This window comes from Bubalus bubalis, chromosome 8 (assembly GCF_019923935.1).
Source record: "Bubalus bubalis isolate 160015118507 breed Murrah chromosome 8, NDDB_SH_1, whole genome shotgun sequence".
Classification (NCBI taxonomy): Eukaryota; Metazoa; Chordata; class Mammalia; order Artiodactyla; family Bovidae; genus Bubalus; species Bubalus bubalis.
The window spans coordinates 103762650-103778246 of record NC_059164.1 but is presented as its reverse complement, the minus strand read 5'-3'; the positions used below and the strand labels follow the sequence as shown (position 1 = coordinate 103778246).

General features: G+C 45.1%; 1 protein-coding gene across 3 annotated transcripts in view; it reads right to left on the bottom strand.

Moving 5' to 3' along the window:
- The window catches only part of TMEM178B (transmembrane protein 178B), a 415633-nt gene extending 401158 nt beyond the window's left edge, over positions 1 to 14475 (bottom strand). Inside the window, exon 1 of one of the 3 annotated variants that reach the window (XM_044946966.2) lies at positions 12203 to 14475. In XM_044946966.2, coding sequence (XP_044802901.1) covers positions 12203 to 12584 — 382 coding nt within the window. In that variant the 5' untranslated portion in view covers positions 12585 to 14475. The remainder of the gene's footprint in view (positions 1 to 12202) is intronic. The other 2 variants (XM_044946967.2, XM_025291671.3) reach the window with 2 other exon arrangements.
- Positions 14476 to 15597: the final 1122 nt, after the last annotated feature.

The window sequence follows — 15597 nt, the reverse complement described above, 5'->3', positions numbered from 1 at the left end:
TTTGGTTTACCTTGCTGGCCCTTAGAGTGCTGGGTTTTTCTCCACAAGCTGCAAGAAACCTGCAAAGCAAGAATTGATGTGCACATTCGTCTCTATCTCAGAAATAAGCCATTTTAAAGCCTTGGCTTCCTCTTCTTACACCACATCAGAAGGGGGGAAAACATGACTTTATCCTTTCTAAACCCTTCCCCAGGAGCACCTCTCAGTGCAAACTGTTGGTTAAGGGTTACCTGATTCTCCTCTTTGTTACTACCTACAAAAGTCAGTCACAGACTGACTCAAAGTTTTCCAAGAATTTTCTTTAAAGAACCTGCCTCCTGAACACTGAACAGTAGAGTCTGAATAAAATGTGAACTTTTTTTGATCAGAACAGCAACAATCTTTCAAATAGCTTCAGTGTGCATGCACACGTGTGTCCCATTTGCTTCAGATCTGTTTGTTATTGTTGTTTTAAGAAACAAAATATTAATATCACAGATGATTTGAAAGCTCCATCCCAATTCCGTTTCCTCCGTTGTCCTGAGAAAGATAAACATCATCCTTCATTTTGGGTTTATCAGTCACATGCATATTTGTATAAAAACAAATAAACCATATCTCATGTTATCTGATCTGTTTTTGAGTTTCATATAAATGACATCATTTCATTCTGCACCCTGATCCTTTCACTCCAATTTCATCTTTCTCCACTTGGAAACACGTAGGTCTAGTAGATGTCTTTTAAATATACAGTGGTAGTTTCCATCATATGAACAAACCATACCTATTTTCCATGTCCCTATTAATAATGAACACAAAGTTTTTCCTTTTTGTTGACTTATGTATTTTATTATGATAAGAGAGTGCTGCCGTGGCGACTCCTGGATGTGTTCCATGGACTCATGAGCGTGTACAGCCTGGGGCAGAAGTGTCAGGAGACAGGGCAGGTACGTCCTCAGCCTCACAAGGCAGCATCTAACGCTGCATTAATTAGCGTATAGCAGCACAGGAGGCCGGAGCTTCTTTAAGGTAAAGATAAGCCTACCCCATCTAGCTCTACAAAACACCCCAGAGCCTTGGGGAATAAGAGTTGTGTCTGCCTAAATAGAACTGCTATTACAAATATGAAGAGAAATGGAGGGCAAATCTGAATGAGAGATTGCTCTAGAGCAAATAAAGAGTCCAACAGAGAGAGCTTCAGAATATAGAACAGCAGGGCATTTTCAAACGCAGGAAATGATATAAATTTATGAAGATGACCTAATATAAAGTAAATTGGCTTTTCTTGGCAAAATACTTGGATGCCAAAAAAATCAACTGAAATAATTCAGATACTGCAGTCCCCCATAAAAGCAGCAAATCTGTCAAACTTCTCTGAATGCCAACAGCAACCTCCGCTCAGAATAAACATCACCTGTACAAGATTCCTAGTGACTCCTAGAATGGCCCTTTAAACATCGTCTCTGTGTATACAGATTTACGAAAAATAAACTTTTTTCATCCTTAAATCACCTGTGTGTTGCCTGACATATTTATACTTGCTGGTATTTTAAAATATTGCTGAACAGAGTATCTCTGATATGATTTCTTAAAATCTGAGAGCAATAGCTGCTTTTTGGGAGAAGGACTAGGTGTCTGGGGGACAAATGTGGGTGGAACGCAGACTCGACAAGTATTTCCTTGTCATTATTAATTAATCACTTTTCACTGAGGCTCAGACTTCATTTTATCAACCCACAGATAACCTAAGTACATCTTAGGACCTACTGTCCGCTTTTTGGCAAATCTTCCCCTAATCGCTCTAGAACTCAAGAATCACTCAGGACCTCAGCACATAAATCTCTCAAAGAACCAAACCTGGATCTCCAAAACATACATACAGCCCATCCAGCTCTATATCAAAAGAACAAACACCCAATCCAAAAATGGGAAGAAGATCTAAACAGACATTTCTCCAAAGAAGACACACAGATGGCCAAAAGGCACATGAAAACATGCTCAACATCACTAATTATCGGAGAAACGCTAATCCAAACTACAATGAGGTTACCACCTCACACTGGTCAGAATAGCCATCATCAAAAAAAAAAAAAAAATCTACAAACAAATGCTGGAGAGGGTGTGGAGAAAAGGGACTCCTCCAACACTGTTGGTGGGATGTAAACTGGTATGGAAAATAGTATGAAGGTCCCTTTACAAACTTAAAATAGAGTTACCATAGGATCCAGTAATCCCATTCCTGGTCACATATCTGTACAAAACCATAATCTGAAAGGATACATGTATCCCAGTGTCCACTGCAGCACTATTTACAATAGCCAAGACATGGAAGCAACCTAAATGTCCAATGATGGAGGAATGGATAAAGAAGCCATGGTACATATATGTGATGGAATATTATTCAGTCATAAAAAATGAAATAATGCCATTTGCAGCAACATGGATGGACCTAGAGATTATCATACAAAGAGAAGTCAAAGACTGATATCATATAATTTTACTCATGGGGAATCTAATTTTTTTTCAAAAAGTTACAAATAAACTTATTTACAAAACAGAAGCAGACTTATAGACAGCAAAAACAAACTTATGGTTACCAAAGAGAAAACATGGAGGAGGGGGATAAATCAGAGCTTGAGATGAACACATGCACACCGTTACACATGAGATAGATGAGCAACGTATAGAACAGGGAACTCTATCCAATATTCTGTAATAACCTATATGAGAAAGGATGAGAGGAAAAGAATCTAAGAAAGAATAAATATATGTGTATACACATATATCAGTTCAGTTCAGTTCAGTTGCTCAGTCATGTCCGACTCTTTGCGACCCCATGGACCACAGCATGCCAGGCCTCCCTGTCCATCATCAACTCCCGGAGTTTACTCAGACTCTGTCCATTGAGTCGGTGATGCCATCCAACCACCTCATCCTCTGTCATCCCCTTCTCCTCCCGCCTTCAATCTTTCCCAGCCTCAGGGTCTTTTCAAATGAGTCAGCTCTTCGCATCAGGTGGCCAAAATATTGGAGTTTCAGCTTCAACATCAGAACTTCCAATGAATATTCAGGACTGGTTGGATCTTCCTGCAGTCCAAGGGACTCTCAAGAGTCTTCTCCAACACCACAGATCAAAAGCATCAATTCTTCGGCACTCAGGTTTCTTTATAGTCCAACTCTCATATCCATACATGACCACTGGAAAAACCACAGCCTTGACTGGACGAATACATATTTATATGTGGGACTTCCCTGGTGGCTCAGTGGTAAAGAATCTGCCTGCCAATGCAGGAAACACAGGTACCATCCCTGGGTTTGGAAGATCCCCTGGAGGAGGAAATGGCAACCCACTCCAGTATTCTTGACTGGAAAATCTCATGGATAGAGGAGCCTGGGGGCCTACAGTCCATGCAGTCATAAAGAGTCGGACACAACTTAGTGACTAAACAACAATATGTATAACTGGATCACTTTGCTGTACACTTGAAACTAACACAACACTGTAAATCAACTATACTCCAATAAAATTAAAATATTTTTTTAAAAAGAACTAAACTTGGGGTTTTTATTTGTCAGTCTTCTGCATACTGCCTGTTTTCTCTTTGAGGACAGGAGCTATTAATATCTGTCTCACCCAGGATCCTCCAGCCCCAAGTAATGTGCCTGAAATAGCTGGAACTCAAAAGGCATTTTTAGAATAAACAAAGAAGTGTTCTTTACCATACAATGGTTTTTAAATGACCCAAGGAACATATTCATTATTTTTACTTGTTTTATATACTCGTATTCTTAAAAAGTTTTGTTTAGCAAAAAGGTACAATCCTCGAAGGCGTTTCAATGGAAGACCTATGGGGGCAGATATTTTGCCTGTTTCATTAACTTTTATGTCCAAAACATACCTGAGTCAGTGCCTGACACATAGTGGGTGCTCAAAAAATGTGTGGAATAAATGAAGATCCTCAGTTATGAAGTATTCTACACACCAGGAATCCAGTTCCTTTCTCTATTACATTTCTTAATTCTTTTAACTAATTTCTTTATTTTAATTGTGGTAAAACAGAGTTAGTGATGGACAGGGAAGCCCAGAAAGCTGCAGATGATGGGGTCCAAACGAGTCAGACACGACTGAGTGACTGAACTGATATGTAACATAAAATCGATCATATTAAGCATTTTTAAGAATACAGTTCTGCAAAGTATGGACACCAAGGGGGAAATGAAGAGTGGGGTGAATTGGGAGATTGGGATTGGCATATACACACTACTGATACTATCTATAAAACAGATAACTAATGAAAACCTACTGTACAGCACAGAAACTCGACTCAGTGCTCTGTGGTGACCTCAATGGGAAGGAAATCCAAAAAAGAGGGGATATGTCTGTAGATATAGCTAATTCACTTTGCTGTACAGCTGAAACTGATATGACATTGTAAAGCAACTATACTTCAATGCTGCTGCTGCTGCTAAGTCGCTTCAGTCACGTCCGACTCTGTGCGACCCCATAGACGGAAGCCCACCAGGCTCCCCCGTCCCTGGGATTCTCCAGGCAAGAACACTGGAGTGGGTTGCCATTTCCTTCTCCAATGCATGAAAGTGAAAAGTGAAAGGGAAGTCGCTCTTAGCGACCCCATGGACTGCAGCCCACCAGGCTACTCCGTCCATGGAATTTTCCAGGCAAGAGTACTGGAGTGGGGTGCCATTGCCTTCTCCCTATACTTCCATAAAAATTAATAATAAAAAAAGAAAACAGTTCTGTACTTTTAGTACATTAAGTACATCCATATGGTCATGCAACCAACACGACCTTTCTCCATCAAGTTTTTAGATTTTTTAACCACAATCTGCAACATAGCATTTTAAATCATCAGAGAGATGGTGAGTTTTTATTACACAGTCCTAGATTGGAACAAAATGAGCTGCCTCATTTTCCACCTCTTCCTTTTACAAACTAGCACCCTGCCATGATCGTTTCTGCAACATCTCCATCTCTCTCAATTTGCTCTTTCTTTCCCCTGCCTCACCCTGCTTTCTTTTACCTCTCTTTTACCTTCTGTCAACCATATGCCCATTATTTACCCTCTGTCACCTACATTTAACTTTCTCATCAAATGTGAAAGGGTTTGACGTTCATACAATCCAAACCCACTCTTTTATACATGAGGAAACAACGTCCTTTAAAAGAATGTATGTGAAGATCATGGTATCCTGTCCCATTACTTCCTGGCAAATTGATGGGGAAACAGTGGAAACAGTGACAGACTTTATTTTCTTGGGCTCCAAAATCACTGCAGATAGTGACTGCAGCCTTGAATTAAAAGACGCTTGCTTCTTGGAAGAAAAGCTATGACCAACCTAGACAACATATTAAAAAGCAGAGACATTACTTTGCTGACAAAGATCCATATACTCAAAGCTATGGTTTTTCCAGTAGTCATGTATGGATATGAGAGTTGGACTATAAATAAAAGTGAACGCCAAAGAATTGATGCTTTCGAACTGTAGTGTTGGACAAAACTCTTGAGAGTCCTTGGACTACAAGGAGATGAAACCAGTCAATCCTAACCTAAAAGAAATTAGTCCTGAATATTCATTGGAAGGACTGATGCTGAAGCTGAAGCTCCAATACTTTGACCACCTGATGTGAAGAACTGACTCATTAGAAAAGATCCTGGGATCGATTGAGGGCGGGAGGAGAAGGGGACGACAGGGGATGAGATGGTTGGATGGCATCACAGACTCGACTGACAGGAGTTTGAGCAAGCTCCCAGAGTTGGTGATGGACAGGGAAGCCTGGCATGCTGCAGTCCACAAGGTCTCAAAGAGTTGGACACAACTGAGCAACTGAACTGACTGACTGACTGGATACATTGTCTCAAAAACAGCAGACATCCAGTCAGTTAGAATAAATGTGCTTGTCCACTCATCCACCAACTCATGCACAGCCTTCTCTCTGTGTGTATTTTTGGGGGTAAGGAGTTATAAAAGTATCTGCATCTGAATGAACACTTGTGACTCTGCTATCCAATGTCTAGACCTATACGTGTGTGGGGTGTGTGTGTGTGTGTGAAGAGTCTAATCCAGAGTGTGTTTAGGATTCTGCCTGAAGGCCTAGGATTACCTATTAATAGCAAAGAGGGAGAAAATATTTTTAACTGACAATCCAAAGTGGAATATAGAATCGATCCTCTAATTGATCCTTACCAACCCTACAGTAAAAGAATAAATAAACTGACCTCTGCAACAGAAATAAGGCTCTTGACTTCATTGGCTCAATAAGATGAGCTCACCCCTGAGTTCCCTGACCAGATGATTCCTGATCCAGTTGAAACAGACGTGATCTCCTGCAAAAGAGCCTTATCCACTCACACATGACAATGAACTTGGGAAACCATGAGCTGGAGTATAAGCTCCCTGAGGACAAGAACCACATGATGACTTTGTTCTCCCCCAACACACATGTAACATTCATGCACGGAGATGCACACCCTATACAGATATCATGGGTTTTGTATGTATGTGCCTGTGAGCAGGTAAAGCGTCCAGATATTATGAAACCAAAACTAACAGAACTATTTATTCTTTGGGCTTATTATTTCATCTTCCCCTTTGTGCTTATCAAGGGCGAAGACATTTCATAGAATTCACTACTGCATGTTATATTATACACTGATTAGCTCGCTAGATGTTATTTTTATTTCATCTGTATTTATTTATTGTCTCTCTCCACTGCCCACCCCACCATGGAATATAAGCTTCTCCACAATGCCCAGCCTGTAGACCCTCAAATATTTGTGGAATGAATGCATATGTCATTCATTTCTATAATCTCAACATCTACCACAGTGAAAAAAAAGAAAAAGAAATAAAAAATTACAGCACAAAGGTGGATGAAATTCTGTTGGCGGGTCTCAGGGCCAGATGAAATGTTTTGCTTTGAAATGACCTTCCTCTCAGTGCTAAGCTGAAGACTTACAGCAGGTCTCACCTTTGTGAACTCTAAATTACTTCCTAATTTTTTGTATCTTTGAAAGAGCAAGTTTATTTTTATTGAAGAATGGTTGATTTACAAAATTGTGTTAGTTTCAGGTAAACAGCAAAATAACCTTATTTTTTTTTTATTTGGGGAATCAATACACCAGCCTCTTCTCTACCCACCACCCCCCTCAACAGACTCTATGGCAACAGTAGAGTAGGGTGGATAAGTCTCCAAACCCAGAGCCAGAACTCAAAGCCTGACACCTTCATTTTCTTATCATAAGAATGTGACAAATTAATGGAGCTTTGTGTGTCAGTTTCCTCAACTGTAGAATAGAGATAAATAATAAAAATACCCACTTCAGCGCAGTATCATGAAGAATAAGATAGCTAATAAACGTAAAACTTAGAAGAGTATCTGGCCATCAAGTTTGATCACTATTAATCAAATAGTAATACTATTAATAAATAGTAATACTAATAATAAATAGTAATACTATTACTTCAGCTGAGCGCCGAAGAATTGATGCTTTTGAACTATGGTGTTGAAGAAGACTCCTGAGAGTCCCTTGGACTGCAAGGAGATTCAACCACTCCATCCTAAAGGACATCAGTCCTGAATATTCATTGGAAGGACTGATGTTAAAGCTGAAACTCCAATATTTTGGCCACTTGATGCAAAGAGCTGACTCATTTGAAAAGACCCTGATGCTGGGAAAGATTGAAGGCGGGAGAAGGGGACAACAGAGTATGAGATGGTTGGATGGCATCACCGACTCAATGGACATGAGTTTGAGTAAACTCTGGAAGCTGATGATAGACAAGGGAGGCCTGGCATGCTGCAGTCCATGGGGTCGCAAAGTCGGACACAACTGAGCAACTGAATCAAACTGAACTGAAATACTATTACTATCTGAAATGATGGCCATTAGCCACATATGGCTGTTGAGCATCTGTAATGTAACCAAGGGAGTGATTTTTAAATGTATTTAAGTATGATTATTTTCAGTTTAAACAGACACATGTGGCTGGTGGCCACCCTATGTGCAGCACTCCTACAGGGGATCTCAGTTCACAAGCTCCTTAATGCAGTCCTTGCCTGCTCTCCAGCTCCTGGTCTGCTCCTCTCCCTCGCCCCATAAATCAACACTCACAAGGCCAAACGGAAGGGTCGCACGTCCAAGGCTGGGCCTGTGCTGGCCTCTTTGCCTGAAATGCCCTTCCTCCCCAGCCGCCTCCAAACTTCCTGAAGATCTTGTTCAAATTTCATTTCCTCAGGGCAACTCTCCCCAACTCCCTCCCTCCTGACCTCATCCCACTGCTAACACAATGAAGCCTCACCTTCTCTGGGTTTCTCTGCATCTGTTTCTGTCAGTCTCCTTATCCCAGACTCATCACTTACTCTATGTAATACTAACAGAACAATGGGAATTCTAAGGACCAGTCTGTCTTTGTTCCAGTGATATGGGCCCATTTGCTAATACCTGTGCAGTAAATACTCGCTGAGTCCATTATTAATCTGTGAATATGTACAAGGTTTTATTAACACAAACTTTAGAACACTGACTACCACTCCATAATTATTTAGGTCAAGTTCTCCTATAAGGCTTATTTTCAAATAATAAGGAAGTTCTTAGCATGTCAGTTGAAGGTCTACAGATTTCAAGCCGTATCAACATAACATTTCAGTACTAACCAAAGAATCTGAATCTTCCCTGGAACAAACTCCTACCTGTGTTTGCTCCTTCTAACAGTCTGGAAATCTCTAGGATTTCAGAAACTGATCCTGCCATTTATCTGTCCCCAGTGCTCACAGTGACTTACCAGGAAGACACAGATGAAATTGAAATGAAAGAAGACGAGAGGACCTGATTATAGACACAGATGGGAATTCAAGGATAAGTGATCTTTGCTACATCCTCTACTCAAATCCTACCCTCAAGAAGGAAAAAATTAAAATCTTGTCTAACGTGAAAAATAACGATTGTGGGTGATATGTATCTATTCATTGACATGTGTTATCCAAAACTGTATTGTGTTGCTCTTACTCCTTAGCAAAGCTTTTGCTCAAGAAATTTCCCTTGTTAAATTATGAAGCCTCTGTTGCAATATTAAACTGCCCTGAGAGTCACACTGGTTCTTTTTCCCTATCACAATTTTCTGACTAATTCTTTATTTGGATTCCCACACAGTGTTCCAGCAATTAGAATAAGCTTTTGATGGATACATTTCTGGGAACCTAATTTGTATGAGTTATTTCCCAAGTACCAAGCATCAGGTGGATGTATTTTACAAATGATTATCTTTCCTGCCCTCCAGGAACTTATGGTTCAATAAGACAAACAAATAAATACACAGTGATCAGAAACGTCTTCCTGTGGGCACAGTCATGTCAGCAGGGCAAGAAACGGATTTCAGAAAGCATATGAATCCAAAGGACTTTGTCTTCAAATCAGATATAGATTTGATTTTTTTTTCCTTATTAATTATGTGGTATTATTGTAAAATGCACAAACAGCATTTTCTAATGTAATGAACATTGACTTAATAAATGATTGAGTTCTTTAGGACTCTAGGATAAATCTCTAATTTTCACATAATATTGACAGATTTTACATAGTCTTTTTCCTGATTTCCCTTTCCCCCTGCCGAACACATATCTCCAGAATTTTAATCTAAGATGCTTCCCCAAAAAATAAAGGTCTAAGATAGGTTTTGAGACTGCTAATAAACACCGTGAGGTAAATATCTTTCTCTACGATGTCTTAAATTTAAACAAAAGATATAAACTTATTTTTTTTATTTTTTAACTTCCTGCTAAAATCTGCACATTAGAATTGCTTGTGAATTCTCCTAACATAAGACACACTTATTTCCACAGTGTGTCCATCCCTGCTGAGGGAAAGCAGATCTGGCTTTCAAAGATTATGTTTTGAGATTAAAAATGAAGATAGTGACCTTAAGTCTTTCAAGATTTGTAAGTCTGGCATGCTATCTATCTCAATAATACCTAACAAGGATGTCAAATGGATAGAAATGGCCATGGTAAGCAGGAGCTTGCTGCTGACAGTGATTGCTGTATTCTGGGTGATGGGAAACAGTGTTTCCATTAGTTCAAGTGACATACAATGCCCTGCCAACTCGAGGAATCAGTGTATTCAATCCCCCTGCTGTGCCCTGTCCATTTTCTGTTGCTTCCATTCAAAAATCAGTCCATACAAAGTCAAAATGTTGTACATTCTTCCCCTATCCCTTTCCCTGTCGCTGTTTCCAGCTTCACCGGAAGAACATGTCACTATGGTAACCAATCCCTCTGGTGCACAGACCAAGTCAACCTTTCTAGTCCGACTGCCAAGCAGAGCACCATGGAATCAAAAGCTCTCAATGGAGCTACCAGAAGTCATGAATTCCAGCCCCCTTTTTCTCAGTGGGGTTAACCAATATCAGGCAGAAGGATACCAGTCTTGTTCCACAAGATGTTCAAGAAAGAAAATTTAAGAATGTCCTTCAGCAAGTCCTACCAGTGTTTATCAGTCGCTATTAACATGAATCCTTCCTCACATTTCCGCTAACTTCCTATCATTCCAATTTTAATGAAAGCAGAAAACGACACATAAAGTAACATTTTCCTGAATCTGAAAATTTGAAAACTGTTACAGAGTCAACCATTGTCAAAATCTATTTTGCTTCCTCTTCTTTCCCAAACCCAAGATGCTCTCTTCTGCAAATCTCTAATATCCTGTACAGTTTGACAAAGTTGTAGAGCTCCAAGCGGGTCACCCTACTTTACTAAGAGTCTAACCATGAAGCAGATGTGATGCTTGTAATAGAAACACATTCTTAACAAAATCATCTAAAATCCCTCGTCATTCTACAGAAGATGCACAACAAACAGGAAGATGGATTCTCTTTCTGAACCTACCCACCTAAATCTGAGTGGCCACCCAAACTATACCCACTGTTTGTCTTTCTTAAACAACTTTTTTTTTTTCAAATTAATAATTTTTTTCTGATCCACTTCAACATTTTAACAAATCGAAGAACATCAGTTTTCACATACAAGATTTTAAAATAGCAGCAACCCTGCACTGTAATTATTGACATTAGGAAAAACTACCTCATATGGTAGCCACAAAGACTTTCCAGACAACAACATTGTTTTCACCTTGGTATTACCATTAAACAGGTGAAGAAAATGAAGGGGGTGGAAGGAACTCCTGAAACAGCACCACAACTTCCAGGGTGCAGCTATCATTAATGCATGTTCCAGCATGCACATTCCCTTCTTCAAAGCAATATTACTATACATCCAAACAATATTTCAGTGAGCTAATGGAACAGGATGCGCCCCAAAGTATAAATCATGCAAGATCTACAAACTGCATCAGATGAGCAGACTTTAAAAAAATTTTGTGATCATATTAAAGTATCAAGTAAATTTTTATCATTAGCAAATGCAGTTTGTTTTCTGCCTTCATATACTCTGGATATTTTTTCTACAAATCTTCTGAAAATAGTATTTTTTTCCTCTCTTAAGTACCCATTCTGGTGTTACTGGGGTGGGGGGGGGGAACCTACTTTCGTGTGCTTATTAGATCCTGCTAATATTCAGTGTGCAGGAGACATTTTTGTCAACCACTCAAAAAGAGAAATCAAGAATTGTGGTGTGCTGCTACAGGTTAACAGCCTTTGGGCTGAAATAGGGCCGGGGCTGTGATTTATTGATGTTTCTATGACTAGTGCCTGCATTATGCAGGGCAGAGTATAGCACTTCAACATTTCTGGCAGGAATAAGGCCTTCCCTGTGAGATGTTTCCCCAGTTGCTTTTGATGAATCAGTTCAACACGTAAACCAAAGATTAAAACTAAGAGCCTGTCTACCCCGACATAACACTCTTAAAGGGTTTCATTCCTCTGTTAACCGCACAAGATTACAGATTCCCTTCCTTTTCAGAGACTACTGAAGCATCTTCCTGGGTTAAAACCCCTGGACCATGAGATTCTATCGGAATCCCATCAGACAAACGCAAGACCAGAGGCTAAGTAAGGAGAGGTAAGCCTCATTACGAGCTGTTGGGAGGCAAGATGTGGCCACTTCAAGGCTCAGCCGAGCCTGGATAACCTGACCTCCTGATACCAAGAGATCTGAGAGGCTGCGGCCGGGCGAAGGCAGGAGAGGGCAGCCGGGCCTAGAGGCGCGCGGCTCTCCGCAGCGCCGCGCCACGCCTCGCCTCTAAGCGCTTACCTTTCCGAATCAAGGCCGCGATCTCAGGGTCGAAGCCTTGTCGGTGGCACTTCCTCCAGAGGCCCATGTTGGTGGAGTTGTACTGCCGGCTGCACTCGTCGGCGGGGCTCATGGCGAAGAGTTGCCGGCGATTCCGGGCCCGGAGGAGCTTGCCCTCCCAGCGGTCCAGGCGCGAGCGGCTGGCCCGGAGTGGCAAGTTGTTGTTGTTGTTGTAAATGAAGCCGGGGTCGATCCGGCGAGTGTTGAAGGCCTTGCACCTGTCCCGGTGCTTCCTGGCGTCCGTCTCGTACCAGTGGTCCGAGCATATGGCCACGGCCAGCATGCCGAGGGCGCAGAGCGCTAGCGAGAGGCCCGTGTAGAGCAGTAACCTTCCGGCAGCCATGCCTCCGCTTCGCGGCTACACCTTGGGCATGATCCGCCGCAGCCTCGCCTTCCCTCCGCGCGCCCGGAACAAAGCTGCGGGCGGCCGAGCCGAGGAGGGGACGGCAAGGGGACTCCGCAGCGGCGCCCCTCGGCCCCTGCCTGCTGGTGAGCAGCCCAGGGACTGCAGGGGATGGGGGCGGGCAGCGTAAAAAGTTCTGATCGGGAGAGGCTCCGGCGATCCCCTGGGCGTCCTCCCGAGCAGGCGCAGCCTCGGGCGGCGGCGCGCCCGGCCAGACCGCCTCCCGCCCCCTCCCTGCCCCGCAAGAAGCTGCTGCCCGGAACCCGCCGCGTCCGCAGCACTCAGCCGGGTTTCGGGCGACGCTGCCCTCGGGCCGGAAACTAAACACCAAGTGCCCTCCGCTGCGGTGGGACTCGGGCTTTCTTTGTGCAGAGTGGCGGGACCCACTCGCTTGGCTTTCTTGGGGGAAGGGGTTTATCAGGAGGAGATGGTAGGCGACGGGATAAATTGAATCACCCCCGATGCGGCCGGCCAGCGCAGGAAACCTCCAGATGCCAGGGTAGGCTGCCCTGAGTCCCGCCTGGGTCTCCCTCTCAGCGACTCTACCCTTCCTGGTCTGCAAGAGAAGAAATATTCTTCTTCTCTGGATCGGGTCTTTTACCAAAAAAATAAAAAAAAATTCTCTGTCCTCTGGTCACCAGCAGGTCCTTTGCTTCTTCTGGCCAGCGCGGAGCGTTCAGAGGCTGGCTCCCAGTCGGTGCACGGTCTCGGCCGACCTTTCCCCGCGAGCTCCCGGGTCGTCTACCTCTTGCTTCGCCATTCAGGCGGCCCCTCGGGCCGACAGTGCGGTCACCCAGACGGCGTTACCGGACGAGCCTTGGTCGGGGCTTTGGGGCGACTGGGCGGCAGCCCGCGGGCGCGAAAGGCTGGCTGCGCTGAGGAGGGTGCACCTGGCGGGGCGCACAGCGCGGGGCGTGCGGGGCTCGACGCACGGCGCCTTCAACACCATGGACAGGTCGCGCGACCGCGGCGCCCGGCCCGCCCAGCAGCCAGCCCCCAGGGCGTCATGCCGCCCCCACCACTGCCTTCTTCTTCCCGAAGTGTCCACCCGGCCACCTTCAAACCCGCCTCTCCCGCGACGCCTCCGCCTCACTTCATTGGGCTCCCGTGTAGCCCCGGGAACGTGCTGCCCGGGTGCTGCAGGTACCCAGAAAAACAACGGCTCCGGCCCTTCGACGCAATCCGCCCCCTTATCCCGCCACCTGAGCACCGGCACTCCAGCACTCCGTCTGCTCGGTCCAGCTAGGGTCAGCCGCTCTCAGACTGCACCATTTTCTTCGCAGCCCACCCAGGGGTTGAGATGCCGGCTCAGTCGGCAGCGCGCAGAGAGTCCTGTCCGGCCTTGGCGTTCTACGATCCGGCTCCAAGAGCGGTGGTCGCCGAGGTGAATGGGGCGAGGGTGGGGGAGGGAGGCTGAGACTCCCAGCTCCCCGTCCCTGCCTCCTCCTCTAGCCGCGGCAGCTCCGGGACCTCGCGGTCTCCGCCGGTGCCAGGGAGGGAGAGCCCAGGCTGCTCCGGGGAGGCTCGGGAAATCGCATCGCCCGGCTGCGGGGCGCTGGAGGAAGCCGCGGCTTTGCTCTCTTGCTCCGGCGCCGGGCGCTGCAGCCTTGGCTGAAACCCACAGACGAGAACACGGAGCGCGCAGCCAAAAGCTAGTGATGTCATCCGTGCAACGTGAGCCTCATCTCTTATTTTTCTAGCATCCTTAAAGATAAAGTGCACCATTTCCCAGGCACAGGATGTCTAAGGCTTATTCTGTGACCAGGCAAGTCAATGGTGTCTGGCTAGGTATGTGCACAACCACATCCATATTTATGCACATATACATATATGTGATATGAAGCATGTTTACGGGCATTAGTAGAAATGTAAGGATGTTGCCTCCATCTCCGTTTATCTCTTTTCAGTAGTGCGAAATTCCCTTAAATAGACCAGAGTTATTGAAAGAAAAGACTGCTTATTGCTGAGTGGGCCTTCAGAGGGACTAGGAAGTTCCCCTGCGTCCCCGGATTCGGTCGTCTATGTCCTGGATTGTATTTGATCTTTGTTTTCCCCCAGAAAGCCGCAGGCGCTGCCCTAATCTGCTACAGGCGTTTCCACCCCGGTCCGAGCGCATCCGCGGGGTTGTCGGCACCAGCCCGGGTCCAGCCCCATGCCAGCGCCAGACACTCCGACATACACCCACCTCCACCTCCCTCCTCAGCGGGAAAAGAAAACTGACTGATGCTTTCTAGACAAGAGGGACAGAATTTTCCGGGGGCGGGGGCCGGAGGGTGCTTAATAGATTTTGGAAACGCCTAGGGGGCTCACGCTTTGAGGTGGGGAAGTGGGGTTAAACGACAAACGACACCTCGGCTCGGGGTTTGTCCTTATCCAGGTGGCGGCTGGATTTAGGCTTTCCGAGGACTCTGGGAGGTGGCGGGGAGAGACCCCAGACCTTAAGCGAGCAGGCCCCAAGCGAGCCAGCTTCATTCTCTCAACACAACCGCCCGGCTCACGTGAGATGCCGCCGCAGGGCTGGGTGCCTCCCTCCCAGGTCGAAACCTTAGGTTCTCCGCTCTAAGGCTCACCCCTCCTTTTCACTCTCATTCCAAAGCCGATAGCCCGCACTGATGAGTGAAGGGCTGCCCTGGGGAAGGGCACGATGGTGAGAGGGTCTGCACACCCTGCTTTGCACAACTGGGCCGGCGAGTCAAAATGAGCGCACCTCCACCATATTCTTTTTGTCTTTTTTCCTAGCTTCCTGCATTCTGAATATCTCGAACGAGGCGTTTCAGTGCCATCTAGTGGGGGAGGGGCGTGCCTCTCTTTTGGTCCCTGATGCTGCAATGGGACTTGTTGAAGCGCCCGCAGAGCCCGAGGATGTCCGCTCAGGTCCTTGGGTGTCCGGCTGCCTGCGGGCTGCAGCATGCCCCCGCCCCCAGCCCGCTCAGGCCACATACCGGCCCCGGGC